Source organism: Hyperolius riggenbachi, chromosome 8, assembly GCF_040937935.1.
Source record: "Hyperolius riggenbachi isolate aHypRig1 chromosome 8, aHypRig1.pri, whole genome shotgun sequence".
NCBI lineage: Eukaryota > Metazoa > Chordata > Amphibia > Anura > Hyperoliidae > Hyperolius > Hyperolius riggenbachi.
This window is the reverse complement of record NC_090653.1, coordinates 242,839,227-242,857,656: the sequence shown is the minus strand read 5'-3', so window position 1 is coordinate 242,857,656 and position 18,430 is coordinate 242,839,227. Positions and strand designations below refer to the sequence as shown.

Sequence of the window (18,430 nt, the reverse complement as noted above, 5' to 3'; positions counted from 1 at the left end):
GCACTGTATAGTAGTTAACCTATACGCTGACGACAACAAACAAATCTACATATGCCTCGAGGGAACCATAGGTATTTTTATTACTAAGAAACAGACTGACTACTCTGCCCCATCTGAGCTATTTATTTCCTACAGGCATAAGCCTTCTCCTATGTATGGCTTAAAGCGTGATTGTCGTCATAAAACTCAAATTTTAACAGCAACTGGTCTGAGTGTATTCAGTGATAAAGATGCTAATCCTGCATTCAAAACTTTTTCTGCTGTTATGGTTTGGCGTTATCACATACCTTAGGAGCACTGGCCCTTTAAGTGCTATTGCCAAACAGTTGCATGCTGGGGATCTTTATCTATAATATATTCCTCCTCTTCCCTTTAGTTCCCCCTCCTAATGACATAAGACAGTGCACTTCCTAGTATAGACCTCAGTGGGAGTGTCTGAAGACTCTGGGAGGAGGGCGGGTAACGAATACACAATTAGCAAGAGGAGAAAAAAAGTAAAGGTGGAAATAATGTCAGGAGGTCAAAGGTAATAAAGATGGAAACTGTCTAGAATAGGATTCTCTGCTTTTCCTTTATAAAATTCACAGGAATTATAACGTGGGCAGTGCAATACATCTGTTATGTAAGTAGAACTAGTATTTATCTACTTATATATGTGTTTTTTATTTCTAGGATAGCATGGGTGTCACTTGTTCTTTAAAGGGTTACTAAAGCCAAGTTAAAAGAATCCCTTTGACTTATCAGGGGCTTCTTGCAGACCCCTGCAGTCATCCTGTGCCTGTGCTGTCCTTCCACGATTCTCCAAGAAGCAGCGGCACCCACCGGCAGTCGGAGGCTACTGGGAGCAATCTGCACATGCGGAATAGCGATTAACGTGTACTAAGCATGCCCAGCTTTGCAAGGGTCGCCGCTGCTGGCCAGAGGGTCCCCGAACAGCGCCTCATGCACATGATGACTCCAGGAAGCTGCAAGAAGCCCCAGGTAAGTTAAACTGATTTTTTTTTTATTTGGCTTTAGATTTCCTTTAGATCAGGGGTTGCAAACTCAATTTACCTGGGGGGCCGCAGGAGGCAAAGTCAGGATGAGGCTGGGCCGCATAAGGAATTTCACAATCGCAGCGCATCGCCGCCTCTGCCCGTCCCTCTCACTCTTCCTTCACAGAGAGGGGCGGGGAGAGGCGGCGATCCGTGCGGCGATTGACGTCAGGAGAGGCAGAGCTGAAGCTGAAAGCTCTGCCCCTTCCAGGAAATGCCGGCGGATTTCCCCCGGGCAATTTGGGGGCTCTGCAGCCCTCGTTTAGCGGCGGGGATGCGGCGGATTACTTGGGAGCACTGAAGTGAACTATAAGGAAGCTTTTGCCTGTGAGGGCCACAAAATATTGTATCGAGGGCCGCAAATGGCCCGCGAGTTTGAGACCCCTGCTTTAGATACATGCTGTATGCAGCCTTATCTTTGAGGACGTAGATTTCAATAAATCAGCTCTGTCTGCTCCCACCACCATGCTTCCATCACTGCTAAACTCAATGGTAATTTAATTGGCTCCTGACCCAGTGATCACTGTGAGCTAATCATAGTGATCACAAAGTAAAAATTAAAAAAAAAGGCTCTGGTCCTTAAAGGGGAACTTCAGCCTAAACAAACTTACTGTCATTAAGTTACATTAGTTATGTTAATTAGAATAGATAGGTAATATAATCTCTTACCCACCCCTTTTTAAAAGAACAGGCAAATGTTTGTGATTCATGGGGGCTGCCATCTTTGTCATGGGGGCAGCCATCTTTTTGGTTGAAAGTAGGTGACAGGGAGCAGGAGACACAGTTCCAACTGTCCTGTGTCCTGATCACCCCTCCCAGCTGCACACGCTAGGCTTCAAATGTCAAATTCAAAATGTAAAAAAAAAAAAATTGCACCAAAACAGCAGAACGAGAACAACAACAGAAATCCCATCATGCTTTGCACAGCATTAGGGGAAAAATGCCTGGGCAGTTTTTTTTTTTCTGTGCAGCTAAAAATGAGGCTTGTATAAGAGAAAAAAAGTTCTGATGCTGTGAAACAGTTAAAGAAACACCAGGCCTCTCCAGTGCTGCTGAGTCAATTTTTAGTCTGGAGGTTCACTTTAAGCGACCAGAGTCCAGCAGTCCACAACAGCTTAAAGAGAAACTCCAACCTAGAATTGAACTTTATCCCAATCAGTAGCTGATACCCCCTTTTACATGAGAAATATAATGATTTTCACAAACAGACCATCAGGGGGCGCTGTATGACTGATTTTGTGCTGAAACCCCTCCCACAAGAAGCTCTGAGTACCGCGGTACTCTGGGCAAACTGCCACAATGTAACAATGTTCACAGACAGGAAATAGCTGTTTACAGCTGTCTCTAACAGCCAAAACAGCTAGGAGCAGCTACATAACCTGCCCACAGTAAAAATGTCACCATGTAATACATGTCAGAATGTGAATCTGGGAGAGGAAAGTTTTTACAATGAGCAAACACTGACTAAATCATTTATACATAATTATGATAAAAAAAATGAAGCACTTCTTTTGCTACATTATTTTCACTGGAGTTCCTCTTTAAAGTGTACCAGAGATGACGTGTGACATGCCGAGATAGACATGTGTATATATACAGTGGCAAGCATACAGACACTTATGCTGTGCTCCTTTTCTTTTTTCCCTGCCTGAAAAAGTTTATAATTAGCTATGGAACCGACAATTTTTCTCCAGTCAGGACCCAGTCGGCTCACTGATAACAAATTACAGCTATAAAACACTTTCCTAAGCAGATACCTGGGCTTTTTACTGTGAGAGGAAAAGATAGAAAGGTCAAAAGTTCATGTATTTTCACTCTGGGACTCTTGAGACACTGCAATTGAGCAGAGACAATAAAACATTAAATCTGCTTTGTATATGTTTATACATAAAATAAAACCTTGAGATATCTAAAAGAGTCATTTTTAGGAGTAGAAGGACAGATCCAATTGATTATCTCATTACTTTTTTTTTTATTTATTTTCATCTCTGATTTAAATTCAATGTATGATGTGTAAACAGCAGCCATGTCAGTGTGATGTAAAATCTTGTGTACTCAGCACTCACACAGAGAACTAATGACCTTTTGAACTTTTCAGTACTATGCTGTTATCAGGAGTGTGTGTTTAACCAGACACAAGTGTTTTCGATGCAGCGGCACTGACTGACCTGTGCAATGAAAAATACAAAAATGGGAAGTTTTTAGAAGGATTGGTACTATGTGCACCTATATTTACCTCATCACGTCACATCAGGTAGACTTGAAGAAAATCTTTTAGAATGGGTAGTGCAAATTGGGGTAAAGGTAAGGTTTAGCCACTAATATTAAAATGCAGAACCAATTAGGAAACTAGTCTCTATAGTTTTCATGTTATCACGGTTTTATTATCAATGATCTGGTTTGGTCAGCATAACACGAACATTTCAAGCCAACGTGTGCCGTCTTACCGGAGCTGTTTTGCATAGTTGATTTCTATCTCTGTTCTTTCTTTCACGAACTTGATGTATTTTTCCAACACTTCAATCCCCCACTGTGTGTGTTTTTCTAGGTTGTCAAACTGATCCTGTAGCAATGGAAAGAGAGAGGAGTCACTGGTTATGGTCTGACATGGAGGGTAAAATGAAAACATCCCCAAAGAGGCAGCATGAGCAGGAACAGCCCAGTCCCCGAGGAGGTTGCGGCCATTACCCCATTGCAATAAACAGAAAATATCGCTCAACGGCATTGTAAAGTGCATCTGGAAACGCATGACACCTAATTTCACCTCAAGGACTGTTTACATACCAATAGAGGGCTATTAACTCTTACTAGTAAAAGCACAACCCCAAGAACAAATATGACAAGGGCTGTAAATGTAGCCCCGTGGAGGGAGACTTGGAGGCTAAGGGGCCTGCCTCCCTTCCTCCAGCCTAATGTGTACGGCAGAGCAGCGAAGCACACATACCTGCTCATGCGCTGGGTACTCTTGTCTCATCTTCACTGTAGTAGTTCAGCATGCAGCAGCACAGCACATGACATGCCCTATGGAGTAACGCTGCTGACATGCTAAAAGGCTGCAGTGAAAAGGGGAAGAGAAAAGCATACCCAGCACTGAAGCAGGTAAATGTGCTATTACTATTATTATCCAGGCCTGTGGAGTCGGAGTCAAAGAAATTATGGGTACCTGGAGTCGGAGGTTTCATAAACTGAGAAGTCGCATGATTTTTGTACGCCACAGCCCTGTTATTATCATTGATTTATAAAGTGCCGACATATTTTGTGGTGCTGTACAAAGTACTAAGCTAAGGATGTTTGGCTGGGGGTGTCTGGGAGGGGAACACTTGCTTTGAGCAAACTTAAAAGTAACCTTAACTGAAAGGGATATGGATGTTTCCTTTTAAACAATACCAGTTGCTTGTCAGTCCTGATCTCTTTGGCTGCAGTAGTGGCTGAATCACACACCTGAAACAACCTGAAACAAGCATGCAGCTAATCCAGTCTGACTTCAGTCAGAGCACCTGATCTGCATGCTTGCTGAGGGGCTGTGGCTAAAAGTATTAGAAACACAGGATCAGCAGGAGAGTCAGGCAACTAGTATTATTTTAAAAGGAAAAATCCACATCCTTCTCAGTTTAGGTTCCCTTTAATACTGGGCGCACGTATGAAGTAAGGGGGAGGGGGTTATTTTGTCATATTGGCCATATTTTACTACGAGAGGGAGGACTGGCTGCTCCCACCTGCAATGGAGGGGTGTTATGCTACCTAAAAAACACCTTATGGGGGGACAACATTGTCCACTTGTTTTTATTGAGGGGTGGAGAGGGGTAATTTATCTGCTCACAGTTGACAAGTGAGTGGGCGGGGCTTCTGCAGCAGCTGTTTACATGTTGGTTGGTGGGAGAGTTGGTTATGTTGAGCACACCAATTTCTGTGTGTGGAAATAGTGGATGTTATGGAGGGGGAGAATGGTTACTACACTTGCGGCAACTCCCCACCCTTGCTGGTCGTTCAATGGGGAAGAGTAGGGGAGATTAAGGTGGTTGCCATGGGGAGGGGGTTAGAACTTAGGCAGACGGGACCATACAATTTTCTCTGGGGAGGTCCCCATAATTAGTAATTATGCCCCTGGTGGTAGATATGCTCCTATGCAGAAGTCATGGTAAATTTTGTGATCTGTCAGGTGACAGACTTGTAAAGCTCTGATGTACTGTAACCACTTCCTGCTCACGCTTCCGCAGGAACAAAAGTGATGTATAATTGTGGTAAGCAAATCAGCCTATCACATGTTCTGCGACAGACAAGCAACTTTATTCAGTAGTAGGGCTTGTTCACAACTTGGCAAAAGTTCCAGTACTAGTCTAGTTTGTGGCACCCAGCAGGAAACCACACAGGAAAATTCTGTTAGCGTGATTGGGTGGACAGCACCCACTTAAACTTTTAGGTGGCAAATAGCTTGTGGTAAACTACGCCCACGCTATTCGGCCAATCAAACGCTTCATACTGTAGGGGGTGCTGTGATTGGAGAACTGTTCCCTATGAGGTTTCCTGCTGGGTCCCCTAAATTAGACTAATAGTGGCCATACATGGTACAATAAAAACGTTCGATTATCCCGTTTATTCGATCTAAATGATCGAATCGAATGAAAGTTAAAAATATTTTTTTTTTTCGATCAAGAAATTCGAACGATTATCCTGTTTTTTCGAGAAAAATTAGATCGGACATGCTGGAAAAATCTTTATATTCGATCTAACGGAATAATCGAACTAAATTATCTAATCGAAAAAAAATGAAAAATTGTACCATGTATGGCCACCCTAACACGGACGTTCCTTTATTAGATTATGTTAAATAAACCAATTTTGGACCCGTGAATCAGAAGTTATTTTGCAACTTTAAGGTATGTGCCCAAATCTGAGCACAGGTGGCAAATGGAGAGATAGTGGTCCTATTTTGATGTTCTTCTAAACACATTTTCAACTTCTGGACTATAGCGCAGATCTAAGATTTTTTTAAGAGAACCATTCCCTCATTAACAATACATCTAAAACACATAAAAAATGGAGCCTCTCTCTCATCTGGCACAAAAACAAAACTATTAAGCAAGAATTCATGGCTTACTCTCCTAGCCATGTAGAGTGATGAACAATTTGTAAGACCAATTCGATGTATCAAAACATGATTATTTCATAAAGCAACATTTTCAGCAAAACTGTACAAATAATTACTTTATAAACAAATAAACAAGACTAACAAGGGCAGAAAAGATAATACACAAGGACAGTACAGGTAAATACATCACCGTGATCAAATTTGCCAAAATTTCTGGCAGAAATCAATAACATTATGGATCGGACAGATTTTTGCTGGTCCATTAAGAGTGGGGGCGTGGCAATATCTATGCCGGGGGGGGGGGGGGGGGTGAAGTACTCGCACTCACCTCCTCCTCAGCTGGCCTGCTCCTTCCACTGTGCTGCCATCATCTCCAGCTGCCCGTTGTGAACCAGCGGTGTATGTGAGCACACACATGCCAGCAGCAGGTCACCATAGGCACAGGGAGATGACTGCAGCACAGAGGAGGGAGTGTGACAGCATAGGGCCCGGAGGAGAGTACGATTTGACCTGGGTTTGGGGGGGGAGTCCATAGGCCGTTATGTGAATTATGTCTATAACACCGTTCAGACAGTAATTTGAGTGCTGTCAAAAGACAGAGCCAATATTACTTTAAAAACGGTGTAATTCGGCCACCAGTAATTAACGTTGCCTGGACTTTCGCAGGAGCAGGGCGAGTCTTTTTTTCTTGTATTTAACATTTTATTAGATGTAACAAAAAAAAAAAAAGGCATATCAAATTACAAACTGTTTGGTCCGGAGCCCAGTATGCCAATACAAAGATATATAAAAACAGTATGCTCAATTGAACTCTTGAAACTAATGCGTAGGACATGAGCATTCGATGAGGGGTGCGCTGGGCACGGGCCAAACCCGCACATACATACCAACATATCTCATAAACATACCATTGGACCTTAAAACATATTGACTAAGGTGATCTAAATCAATATTCAATTGGTTTATCAAACCAGCATTGATTGGGTTAGGCAATCCTTTCAGCGTGGGGGGAAATCATGTATGATCTACGGCCACATCGCCCGTTCCTGAATTTGGTACTACAGTACGAAGCTAGTCGTGATGGCAATCCAAGTAATATTCAGATTTTCACTGGGATCCAAATCGATATGAAGTGGTGGAAGCAAGGCAGATTAGCAACTAGCATTCCTCGATCCATTTTCTACCAGGGGAATATCAAACATTTCCCACATCAGACGTACATCCAGTAGTGTATTCCTAGTATTACAGCAGAGCCTAATCTCCTTAGAAGTACGTTTACACATGTGAGAATTTTCGGTGGAAATTACTATTAATGACCGAATCAGCCGACAATAGAGTCTGCGTACAGAGACCCTCCCGATGGATCCTGATCGGGCGTCGGAGGTTGTAAAGGATCTGTCATGCCAGATCTTTAATGACCCCCAACGCCCAAGCAGGACCGATCTCAATGTTATTTCTGCTCCCACCCCCTGCAGGAATCCGCTCCATTGTGCGCCAACCTTCCACCCCTTTCATTTAAAGAATACTTTGCTAACTCTCTGTACATCATTGTTCCTGGATTTGTTGCCTGAGGGATTGGTCCTGGATTTGTCGCCGGTGGGTAACAATTACTATGTAAATATCGGCAAGGAGGTTTGGCAAAGTCCTGATCCAAAGAACAATTGGTCAGATGAAACCTGTGGAGAAGGCCCCACTAACCTGGAAGAGCTGGATTAAATCTGCCTTGAGGAACAGGGCTATATGATTTATATATATATATATATATATATATATATATATATATATATATATATATATATATATATATATATATATATATATATATATATATATATATATATACACATATACACACATACTCTTCCTTCCTGAGGTAAGTGTGTGAGAATACCATGAAGCCTGTGAATTATGCATGTGAATACACCACGGTTCTCCTTTCATTTCCTAAACAGCCTTTCGGTATAACTAAGACTAACCTAAAATAGAATACAGTCTTCACTTCTGCAATACCTTTACTCAAAATAAGGCCCCAAGCTGCCACTTGGTTTGCTTGGGCCAAGAGCGCCCCTGCAGATAATAATATACTTACTTTTATACTCCCCTTTTTTCCTTCAGCTTTTTTAACTCACTTCCTATGTCTTTCATATATACAGTATAGTTTAGTATATACTTGTATGTATAACAGCAATAATAACTGAAACCAGGTTCTAGCTCTTCCTTACTCTACCAAAAAGAAATTACGTGTTGCCATGTCTGACACTGTTGGATAGATTTACCCATTTCCTGTGCAAGAGAGGAAATGGAGCAATTTATTTTCCAAAACAGGAACACAGAAAACAAAAAAGAACCCAAAAAGATATGAATACCCCTATTCATACTATCCTAAACGAATGTATATATTACCCCCAAAGTTAGGCTTTAAAGTGGACCTGAACTCATGCACGGGACACAAGGAAAACACAGATTAATCCACCCGGTTTGTGTTTAGAGAGAAAAGCCCGTCTAATTCCCCCTCAGCTGCAAGTAATCACAATTGTAATTTGATCTCTCCGCTGTGTCAGCACAAGAATCTTGACAGCCTCAGCTAATTTATAAACACAGGATGTTAACCCTTTGTCTGCTTCCATGAAAGCAGGAAGTAGACAAACTGCTGATTTATTGCAGGAGTTCTGAGGGCTGTAACAAAGACTTTTTTTTTCTTAAAAGCTTATTATTCTGTTGCTCATCTTTTAGAGCAGAGAGGAAGTTCTGAGTTCAGGTCCGCTCTAATTACCATTTAACAGATTGCTCATTTGGGTGAAGAACATTAATTGATATCCGCCCTGCCCAGCTAACAACTCAATTGGCCCAAATTATACTCATTGGAAATAACCATCCACAGTGTGATCTCTCGCCTCTAACAATACCAGCAATCACCAAATACAAATATTTACTGCTCCGAGCCTACAGATTGGAGTTGCAATTAATGAGTGTTTTACTGGAAGCCACACTGTGACACTGAAACATTTCCCACCACCCACCTCTCTTCTCATCCCGTTAGCTCGCAGTGACTCACAGCCCATTCTTCTGAGTTTATTTTAAAAGAATGTATTGAAAAGGCTCTGCTGGTCATTGAGTCCTGGCCAAATCATCTCACTGGAGGCTTCCATCACTGTCAGCTCTGACCTCCACCGTGTCCCCTGGGATAGGAAAGGCTTTGTGACCCAGATTTCATTCCCCCACCCCCCAAAACCCTCTGCAAAGGCTAAACTATCATTTAAAGGGACAGTTAACTGAAATGTAACCTATTTTAAAGAGGAACTTAAAGGGAACTTGAGACGATAGAGTAAAAAGGTTTAATACAAACTTGGGCTTCCTCCAGCCCCCTTTGCGCTGATTAGTGCCTCCCAGTCCTCCCCCGTTGCCTGCAGCCTCCGCACTCTGGCCCGGTAACTGCCGGAGTCTGGGCTTACTGCGCATGCGCGGCCTGGATGCGTGCACTCCCCCTTGCGTTCCTGTCACGGGGAGAGTAGCCGTGGGAGCAAGACGGGGGAGCGCTTGGCCTTACTGCGCCTGCGCCGACTGGCCCTGACTTGCCGAATTACCGGGCCGGAATGCGGAGACTGCAGGCAGCGGGGGTCCTGACATCATACTGTGGGAGGGGTTTCACTACAATATCAGCTATACAGACCCTCTGATGAACTATTCGAGAATAGGAAAAGATTTCTCATGGGAAAGGGGGTAGCAGCTACTGACTGGGATGAAATTCAAACCTTGATTACAGTGACTCTTTGAAATGTCAGTGACCATTTTACCGTAAAGTATAATTTAGAGGTTTTAAAACAGGTGGCAATTGCAAGTCATCACTTCCCCTGTGAGAAATGGAATATGCATAATGCATTGCTGCAGGGCAGTGGGTAGAGACACAATTAAGGGGGCTTAAAAGTCAGTCATTGTCTTATGTTCCTATTCGTAATAGGCCAATATTTAGGGGGGGAAAAGACTGATCAAGAAACAATAAAGCAATGTAATTGTGAATTGTGTTGTGAGTACTGTTTACATTATAAAAATGATTCATCACTTAAAAAAAAAAAAAAAAAAAAAAAAAGATTCATTCATAGCATGAAGCCTGCGGCTCCGCCTACTGCATATGCGCGGGCGGTCTCAGGCGGCCACGCTGCAAGAAGAGGAGCTGTGCAGCCCCGATATGATTAGTGACAATGCCTTATCGGTAATCTTCTGGCGGGGAAGGGACATGAGGGCAACGAGGGAAGCCTCAATAGGATTCTGATGCTTCCCTCTCTTTAGGTAAGTATCTAATTTTGTACCCAAGCTTTGGCTCGGGTACTCTTTAACACAATGCAGTTGAAAATACAATAATAGTAGAAGGTAATATGACCACATGATGGTTGGTTTTTAAAGGCATGGGTTAAAAATAATGAATACAGAAGGGCTGTCAAGGAGTCCGAGCAATTTTTGGATACCTGGAATTGGAGTCGGGGGTTTCATAAACTGAGGAGTCGGATGATTTTAGTACCGACTCCACAGCCCTGGAATACAGTATGCGTGTGTTTCTATGTGAAGAAATATTCACAACATAGGAACTATTAGAGGAATCTTCTAAATGGATATCTCCACAGCTCTGCACTCCAAAAGCACATTAACGCAAAATTCACCACAGACACACAGTACAGTAGTACTGATTCTTCAATCACATACAAACACATACGACTGCAACTCTTTTGAGAACTTATATAGAATCAAACTGTCTGTGGGAACAATTAATAATTACCTTCCAATTACTTTTGATCCCACAAATCTGATCGAAGGAGGAAAATATTCTACCATTCATGGGCACCTTACAGTGTACCCAAGGCCATATGTGATGAGATAAACATGTGTATATACAGTAGAAAATATTTATAACAAGGCTGATAAACTTGTTTTATTTTGCTGCCTGAAAGAGTTAATTTCTAGGCATGGAAGTGACAGCTTCTGACTTGTCGGTAGCTGTCAGGAATACAATAAACATCACCGATAAGCTAATTACAGCCATAAAAGTTTCCCTGGCAGAATACAACTTCTGAGGGCAGGGCAAGATAAAATACATGAACTATTGACATGTTTCCAATTCTGGGACACTTAATAGGCTGCCACTGATTAGCGACAGTAAATTCAACCGACTTTGTAAATGTGTAAATATAAAAGAAAACCCTGAGATACATAAAAAAGTTATATTTAGGAGTAAGAGGATAAATAAAATTGTTTATCTCTTCAGTTTATTTTCACCTTGGGTTCACTTTAACACATTGAGGATGTCTTATAAAGCTCTCGTTAGTGTATCCCCATTACAGAAAGCTCTCTCCCCGGCAAGGCAGGCGTTCCATGCTGTGGGGACGGGGATCTGACAGAGGACAGACCACAATTAGGTAAAGCTTTAGGAAAATGCTGAACAGCTGTCGGGATTACACATCTGCTGCATTGAGAAAAACAGAATTTGCTCATTTCCCCAGAAGGGAGTAGACGGGAATGGGTGAAAAAGCTGTTGTATGCCGGAGCCAGTTGGATGCGCGGAGGAGAGCGCCAGCCAACACAGAGAAGCCCATTCCTAAACAATTCTCCGCCACATACACAATCTGCATGATAAACTGAAAACAAGGATAAAACTGATAAAATCACTCCAAGGCTACTGAGCAGGCCATCTACTAATAAACCACTGAGAGCCTTGCAGGATAGAAAAACTGAGGTGGGGAACACCAGATAGATGTAAACATCAGAGCCATGCAGGATAAAAAACTGAGGTGGGGAACGCCAGAGGTAAACATGAAGGGGCCTTACTAAACAAATATGGCAGCTGCCATTTCTGGCTAGCCTTCATAGATGCAAGCTATGGGGCTGTCGCCCAGCCAATGAGGTACTGATCACAAAAAGGGCAAAAATCGCTTCTTATATACCGGTAGTTTTCCCCTACTTATGTACTGACAAATTTAAGCTGTCATTTCAGATATCATAAACCAATTTTATTTTTACTGCATTATGTTATGTTAAGACTGATAAGCCATTTCTCTGGGGCATTCTTTTGTGCTTAAAGATGACCCTTTGTCCTCGCAGCCGTAATGCAAATAATCTGCATATCCAGACTCAGAAAGAGAACTCTACGTGACCCCAAAACAATTGTCAGATTTTGGGGAGGGCATTTGGGAAGTAAACAACATTGTGGACAATCTATCGCTATGGCAGGCTGACCAATTTTAGCTGCTAGCAAATGCTCACTAAATCCATAGGGCACAACAGTCCCGAATTTGGATGAGACAATCCCGGACTTCGCCCCCTCATCCCGTGTCCTGCCCCTTTCTTAATGTGCCCCGATGTATTAAAATCCTGCTGTAGCTACTGGTAATCTATAGGCAGAGCTTCTCTCCGGTAGCTCTATGGGCTGCAGGAGAGGCTGGCTAGCTCTCCACCGTACAGCAGTGAGGATGGTTGTAGGGAACTGCACCTTCCTCTGCCAGAGGATGTCTGTGTCCTGCAGAGCTAAGCCCAGGAAGCTGGGGGAAAACAAAGCTAAAGGTCAGAGTGCAAAAGAGGGCAGCCTGGAAGAGAGCAGGGAGAGGAGAGTGCGGTAGGTGGAACCATCAACCACCATACATTACTGCCTACAACAGCTGTGCAATCACTGTGGCTGAGCACCCACTGCTTGTCACCCACAGTATCTGACACTAGTTGTAACCACTGCCTGTCGTGTTGTGCCTGCATATCACTACCTGAGTTCCATTACAACAGGGCTAGGCAAACTCTGCATGGCCCAGGCTGCATGCCTAAAATTTCTCCCCTCCTCCTCCCTCCCTGCAGAGTCCCGAGCAGTAGGAAGCCAAGGGTTAATGCTCACCTACTCGCCGTCGCTGCTTCCTGCATCAGGTCCCCATGGCCACAGGGCATCACGTGACACACGTCACATGACATGCCATCAGGACATGCCAGCGTCTTGTTGAATCCATACCAAAACGTATATCAGCTGTGATCAGAGCTAAAGGTGGACAAACTCATAATTAGAGGGTGCCTCTAATTTTTTGGCCACTTTCTCCTGGCGGACTCAAAGCACCAGAACTGCAGCTAATATGATGCGCTTTACAGGCAGTGTTAGGGAGTCTTGCCCAAGGTCTCCTACTGAATAGGTGCTGGCTTACTGAACAGGAAGAGACGAGTGTTGAACCCAGGTCTCCTTTGTCAGAGGCACAGCCCTTAACCAGTACACTAGCCAGTCACCGGGGTAGGTTGAATATACATCTTCATGTCCTTATGCTTTACTTATAAAAGAGCGTTTCACAGTAAGTCACCATGTCCAGTTGTCCACTGGTGGATTTGGGAAGTGTGCTTATTACCAAGGGCCCCTAATAAAATCCCATTGTGGGACCCTCTGTTTATAATTCTACATCTGGGACAACATACTGCCCTCAACAATGTAATGTTAAACACAAATACACAAAATATTTAACATTCCAACAAAACTCTCAACATTATATAAAACTGGTCCAAGACAGAGCCTCACTGGGCTTGTGTTGCACTGATTTATGGGGTCTCTAACTGTTGTAGAAGTATCTGCCATTGCATGCTATTCCAGGAATGCATCCATTTATTTTTTCTAATGAAACACTGTTTCTTCATTCTCTCCTGTATTATGCAGGGTGGACTCACATGGTGAAATCACATACATTAATCAGACGCGTGGGCCGTAGTAACGGAAGACATAACAGAAATTCATCTCCACTGGAGGTCAGCTATGGGGCCTCACCGTACATTCACAACAATGTACTATTCATGCAAACTTTAAGAGAAACGTACAGAAATAAGAAAAATACCAGAGTGCCCTTCAACTACTTTAGGACTAAACCTATACCAAAACTGTTCCTAAAGAGAACCTGAGGCAATCCTAAAACCAAAAAAATCAATTTACTTACTAAAAGGAGGGAAGGCACTGGGTCCTCCAGACCACTGCCTAGGAGTCTAGGACCCCTCTGAAGATCGTAACTGTGCACCTCTACATGCACGAACACACCTGTGCTACACCCCAGTGAGCGTGGACACGCCTTTGCTGTAGCACAGAGCCACTACTGTGCAACCAAACTTGCACAGTATGGCCGGACTCATGAATGAAGAGGAGCACAGTCATGATAACATATCAGACAAGTTCATTGTATATCTTCCGGGGGTCAGCAGTGGTCAGCAGGAGGACGTCTGAAGCCTCTGCAGGATCCAGAGGCTTCCATCTTCTTAAAGAGACACTGAAGCGAAAAAAAATATATGATATAATGAATTGGTTGTGTACTATGAATAATTACTAGAAGATTTGCAGCAAAGAAAATATTCTCATATTTTTATTTTCAGGTATATAGTGTTGTTTTTTCTAACATTGCATCACTCTATAATATGTGCAGATTACACAACACTCAGCATTCAAAATGAGTCTTTCAGAGCAGTCTGTGAAGCAATGAACTCTCCTCTAGCAGAGGAAAAGTAAACAGTTCAATTACAGTTGAGATAATAAAAGTCAGATCACAGCCCTCTCCACGACTAAGTTAGTCGGAGAGCTTAATAGCTTTTTTGCATAGAGATAACAACCGGAGTTTCTCAACTCTTCCTGTACTGGAAACAATTAGACTGATGTATCTGATCTTAATGTTTTTTTTCTTAGCTGTACTACACATACAAATCATAATATCATCATTTTTTTTTCGCTTCAGTGTCTCTTTAAGTAAGGAAGTATTTAGACTCGCCTGGGACACAGTTTTAAAATAAACACATTGTGAATTAAGCTCATGATAGGCTAGATTATCTGCTGCTGATGATCTTCATGCTCCTCATGCTCTTCAGGGGTCTGTTTCTGTGAATTTGACATTGTCAATTATTCTCCAGGCTGCTTCTTGGGCGGTGCACAAGAGTTTTTGAACTGGGCATGCATTAGTTCTGGACCATGCATGAACAGAAAAAGGAAGTGCCCGGGTACTACAGGAAGAAGTGGGCATGCGCAGTTCGAAATTGTGCATTTCACTGAATTGCTTGTTTACCTCCCTGTGAACTTTCAAGAGGCTGAGGGATGCAAAGGTCCTGGAAAGGTGAACGGGGGGAGGGACCCCGAAGACAATGATAAATCTGTAGTAGGTACTTTAGCCAACCATGTCCTTAAATTCCACGTTTTGCAACACTTCAGGTGTTAAATTAAAGGGTACCTGAAGTGACGTGACATGATAAGAAAAACATGTGCAAGTACAGTCCAAAACCTGCTTAGAATTAAGCTGTGCTCCTTTTTTCTTACTCTAAGGGTTAAGAATTCAGAGCTTTAAAATGACATCTCTATATCAAGACTACAGGTAGTCCCCGGTTAACGAACGAGATAGGGACTGTAGGTTCGTTCTTTACCCAAATCTGTTAAGTCGTAACAATGTGCTCTCTCTGTCCCCTGTACATTCTCTGTGCCCCCCTGTGCCTCCAGTGTCCCCTCTGCACTCTGTGCCTGCTTATACAAGTTTAAAAGCCATTTTTTCTTTGAATTTCTTTAAATCGATTTTCTCAAAAACTACAAGTCCAATTTGAAAACATTTTTTGGGCTTGTTCCCATGGAAACACTGAATCCATATCGGCGGGTCGCTCGTAAGTCGGGCGATCTTAAGTCGGGGACTACCTGTATAGACAAACTCTGCCATATCTCTTCCTGTTAACTAATTTGGGTCGTAAAGCTGTGAGTGGCTGAAAAAAAAAAAAAAACACATCTGAGGCCCAGTGCACACCAAAAACCTCTAGCAGATCCGCAAAACGCTAGAGGTTTTTGAAGCAGATTTCAGAGCGATTCTAGGCATGTTTAGAGACATTTTCTAAACATGCCCAGCGGTTTTTGGAGTGTTTTTGTGTAGCAGATTGTGGTTACTGAACAGCTTCTGCAACAAAAACGCCTGGAAAACCACTCTGATATAGCGTTTTTCAGAGCGGTTTTCCACTTTCCTATACTTGAACATTGAGGCAGAAACGCCTCAGAAATCTAAAAAAAATACTGCAGCCCTCTGGTGTGCACCAGCCCTTTGTTCAGGGAACAATTAAGACATTTCATACTTCATTATCTGTCTGTATAGGAGCTGAAATTCAGCTAAAACAATCAAAAGTTTAAAGGAAGTAGATTTGAACCTTTAAATACAAAATAAGGCGATTTAAAAAAAAGGACTATAGCTTAGGGATGATCAATGAGATGTAAATAATTCCAAGTTCATGCAAGATTATGCAAACTCTGTATGCAACTTGAAAATGGACCAATCAAGTTCCACCAAGGTTTAAACTAATATGCCCATTTTCAAGCTACCGGTAGATACATCTGTATGCAAAATTTTCAAAATCCTGCATGAACTCAGAATTACGGTATTTGCATCTCATTGGTCATCCCTACTACAGATACAATTGTGTATCTCCTCTTATGATTATTTTCACTTCAGGTTTGCTTTAAATCCATGTACAGATGTACACGCCTATGTTGGTTTAATTTCAGTTGCAGCCTGATTGAGCACTGCCAATCTTTTCCCTGTTCTGTAGAAAATGAGTAAACCATTTATGGCTAGCAGCCTCAGATTCATACTATGTTTTAACTGTTAGCTAGTGGTTAGGTCTCTTCCGAGAGGGCACGTCATCGTCGTGGAAAAGTCTAGTATTGAACAACCTGTGCACAGGCTGTGCTTTGCTGCATTTGAATGCAAGTTGTGTAATCTGCTCGTGGGCTCTGCAAAACTATGCAGCAGGTCAACTCGGGTGCAGCCTGTATTTGAAAGCGCTGCCAATATTTCTGTTGTACAAAAATGTATGTCTACTTATGGGTAGCTGCATCCATGTGTATCAGTTTGCATTCAATTAACTTAGACTAGGGTTTAGTGCATAGGTTTGCATCTGATTTGCATTCAAGGTGTGTAATTTAAGTCCCTGGGGGGCGGTGCACGCCTCTGTTGGTTTCATTTCAGTTGTAGCCTGATTGAGCACTACCAATTTTTCCATGTACAAATGTAACTACTGTCTGTTTATATTTTTTGTGCTCATTTTATGTACTTAGAGGAGGAGTCAGGGTTAAAGAGACACTGAAGCGAGACTAAATCTCGCTTCAGCTCTCATATATAGCAGGGGCACGTGTGCCCCTGCTAAAACGCCGCTATCCCGCGGCTAAACGGGGGTCCCTTCACCCCCAACCCACCCCCCGCAAAAGTTGGTCGGAAAATGGTCGCTGGCTGTCTCTTCCTGGAGGCAAGGGCTAACGGCTGCAGCCCTGCCTCCCAGCGCGTCTATCAGCAGCGCATCGCCGCCTCTCCCCCGTGAAGGAAGACAGAGGGGCGGGGGAGAGGCGGAGATACGCGCTGACAGACGCGCGTGGGGCAGGGCTGCGGCGGTTAGCCCTGCCCCAACCAGGAAGCGCTCCCCCGCATTACGGAGGGGGTTTGGGGGGACAGGGACCCCCGTTAAGCCGCGGGATAGCGGCGTTTTAGCAGGGGCACACGTGCCCCTGCTACATATGAGGTCTGAAGCGAGATCTATTCTCGCTTCAGACTCTCTTTAAGCTTTAGGTGGGGAGTTTCTATTTAGGCACAAGTAGGGGAGGGTTCCCCAACACTGTATAAAGCAAACAGTCATGTCACCAACTGTCCACGTAGTCTCAAGTCCATACCATACTTTGGCGGGGAGCAGGAGGTGGCTACTGTGCTTCCAACTATCTATGAGTGCCTACAGAGGCACAGAATCATCATAAAAGTACATCATGAAGCCTTATGGTGCCTGCAGTAATACAACCCTATGATCTGATGTATGGTTTGCTTCTTACAGGTTCACTTTAAGTATAGTCATTTGTTTACAGCAACTGGCAGCCTTTCCACAGCCATTTAAACATTATGGGGCCCATTAAATAAGTAAGCTGATATCAAACCACCAAAGAGATGCTTTTAAGATGTGAGGATCCAAAAAACATTAATCATCTTCATTGGCTCAAAGAAGCGTACATGATTCATGCCCAGCTGCATTATTCTTATGCTTCTTAAAGGGTAACCCTGCAAACAAACAGTCTCTTGGTGTGGTAGAATGATATGATCTACATCTACTGCTGCTAAAGCCAACAGGAGTTAAAGAGAACCTAAACTGAGAAGGATATGGATTTTTCCTTTTAAAATAATACCAGTTGCCGGACTCTCCTGCTGATCCTGTGTCTCTAATACTTTTAGCCACAGCCCCTGAACAAGCATGCAGATCAGATGCTCTGACTGAAGTCAGACTGGATTAGCTGCATGCTTGTTTCAGGTGTGTGATTCAGCCA

At 43.1% G+C, this 18,430-nt stretch overlaps 1 protein-coding gene across 14 annotated transcripts in view; it reads right to left on the bottom strand.

Annotated features, from left to right (window-relative positions):
- The window catches only part of FNBP1 (formin binding protein 1), a 243,885-nt gene that overhangs the window by 170,475 nt on the left and 54,980 nt on the right, over positions 1-18,430 (bottom strand). For 13 of the 14 annotated variants that reach the window (XM_068248463.1, XM_068248464.1, XM_068248465.1 and 10 more), the window contains exon 1: positions 3,482-3,666. In XM_068248463.1, the coding sequence (XP_068104564.1) occupies positions 3,482-3,663 (182 nt within the window). In that variant the 5' untranslated portion in view covers positions 3,664-3,666. Of the gene's footprint in view, positions 1-3,481; positions 3,667-18,430 lie in introns of those variants that run through there. The other variant, XM_068248467.1, reaches the window with a different exon arrangement.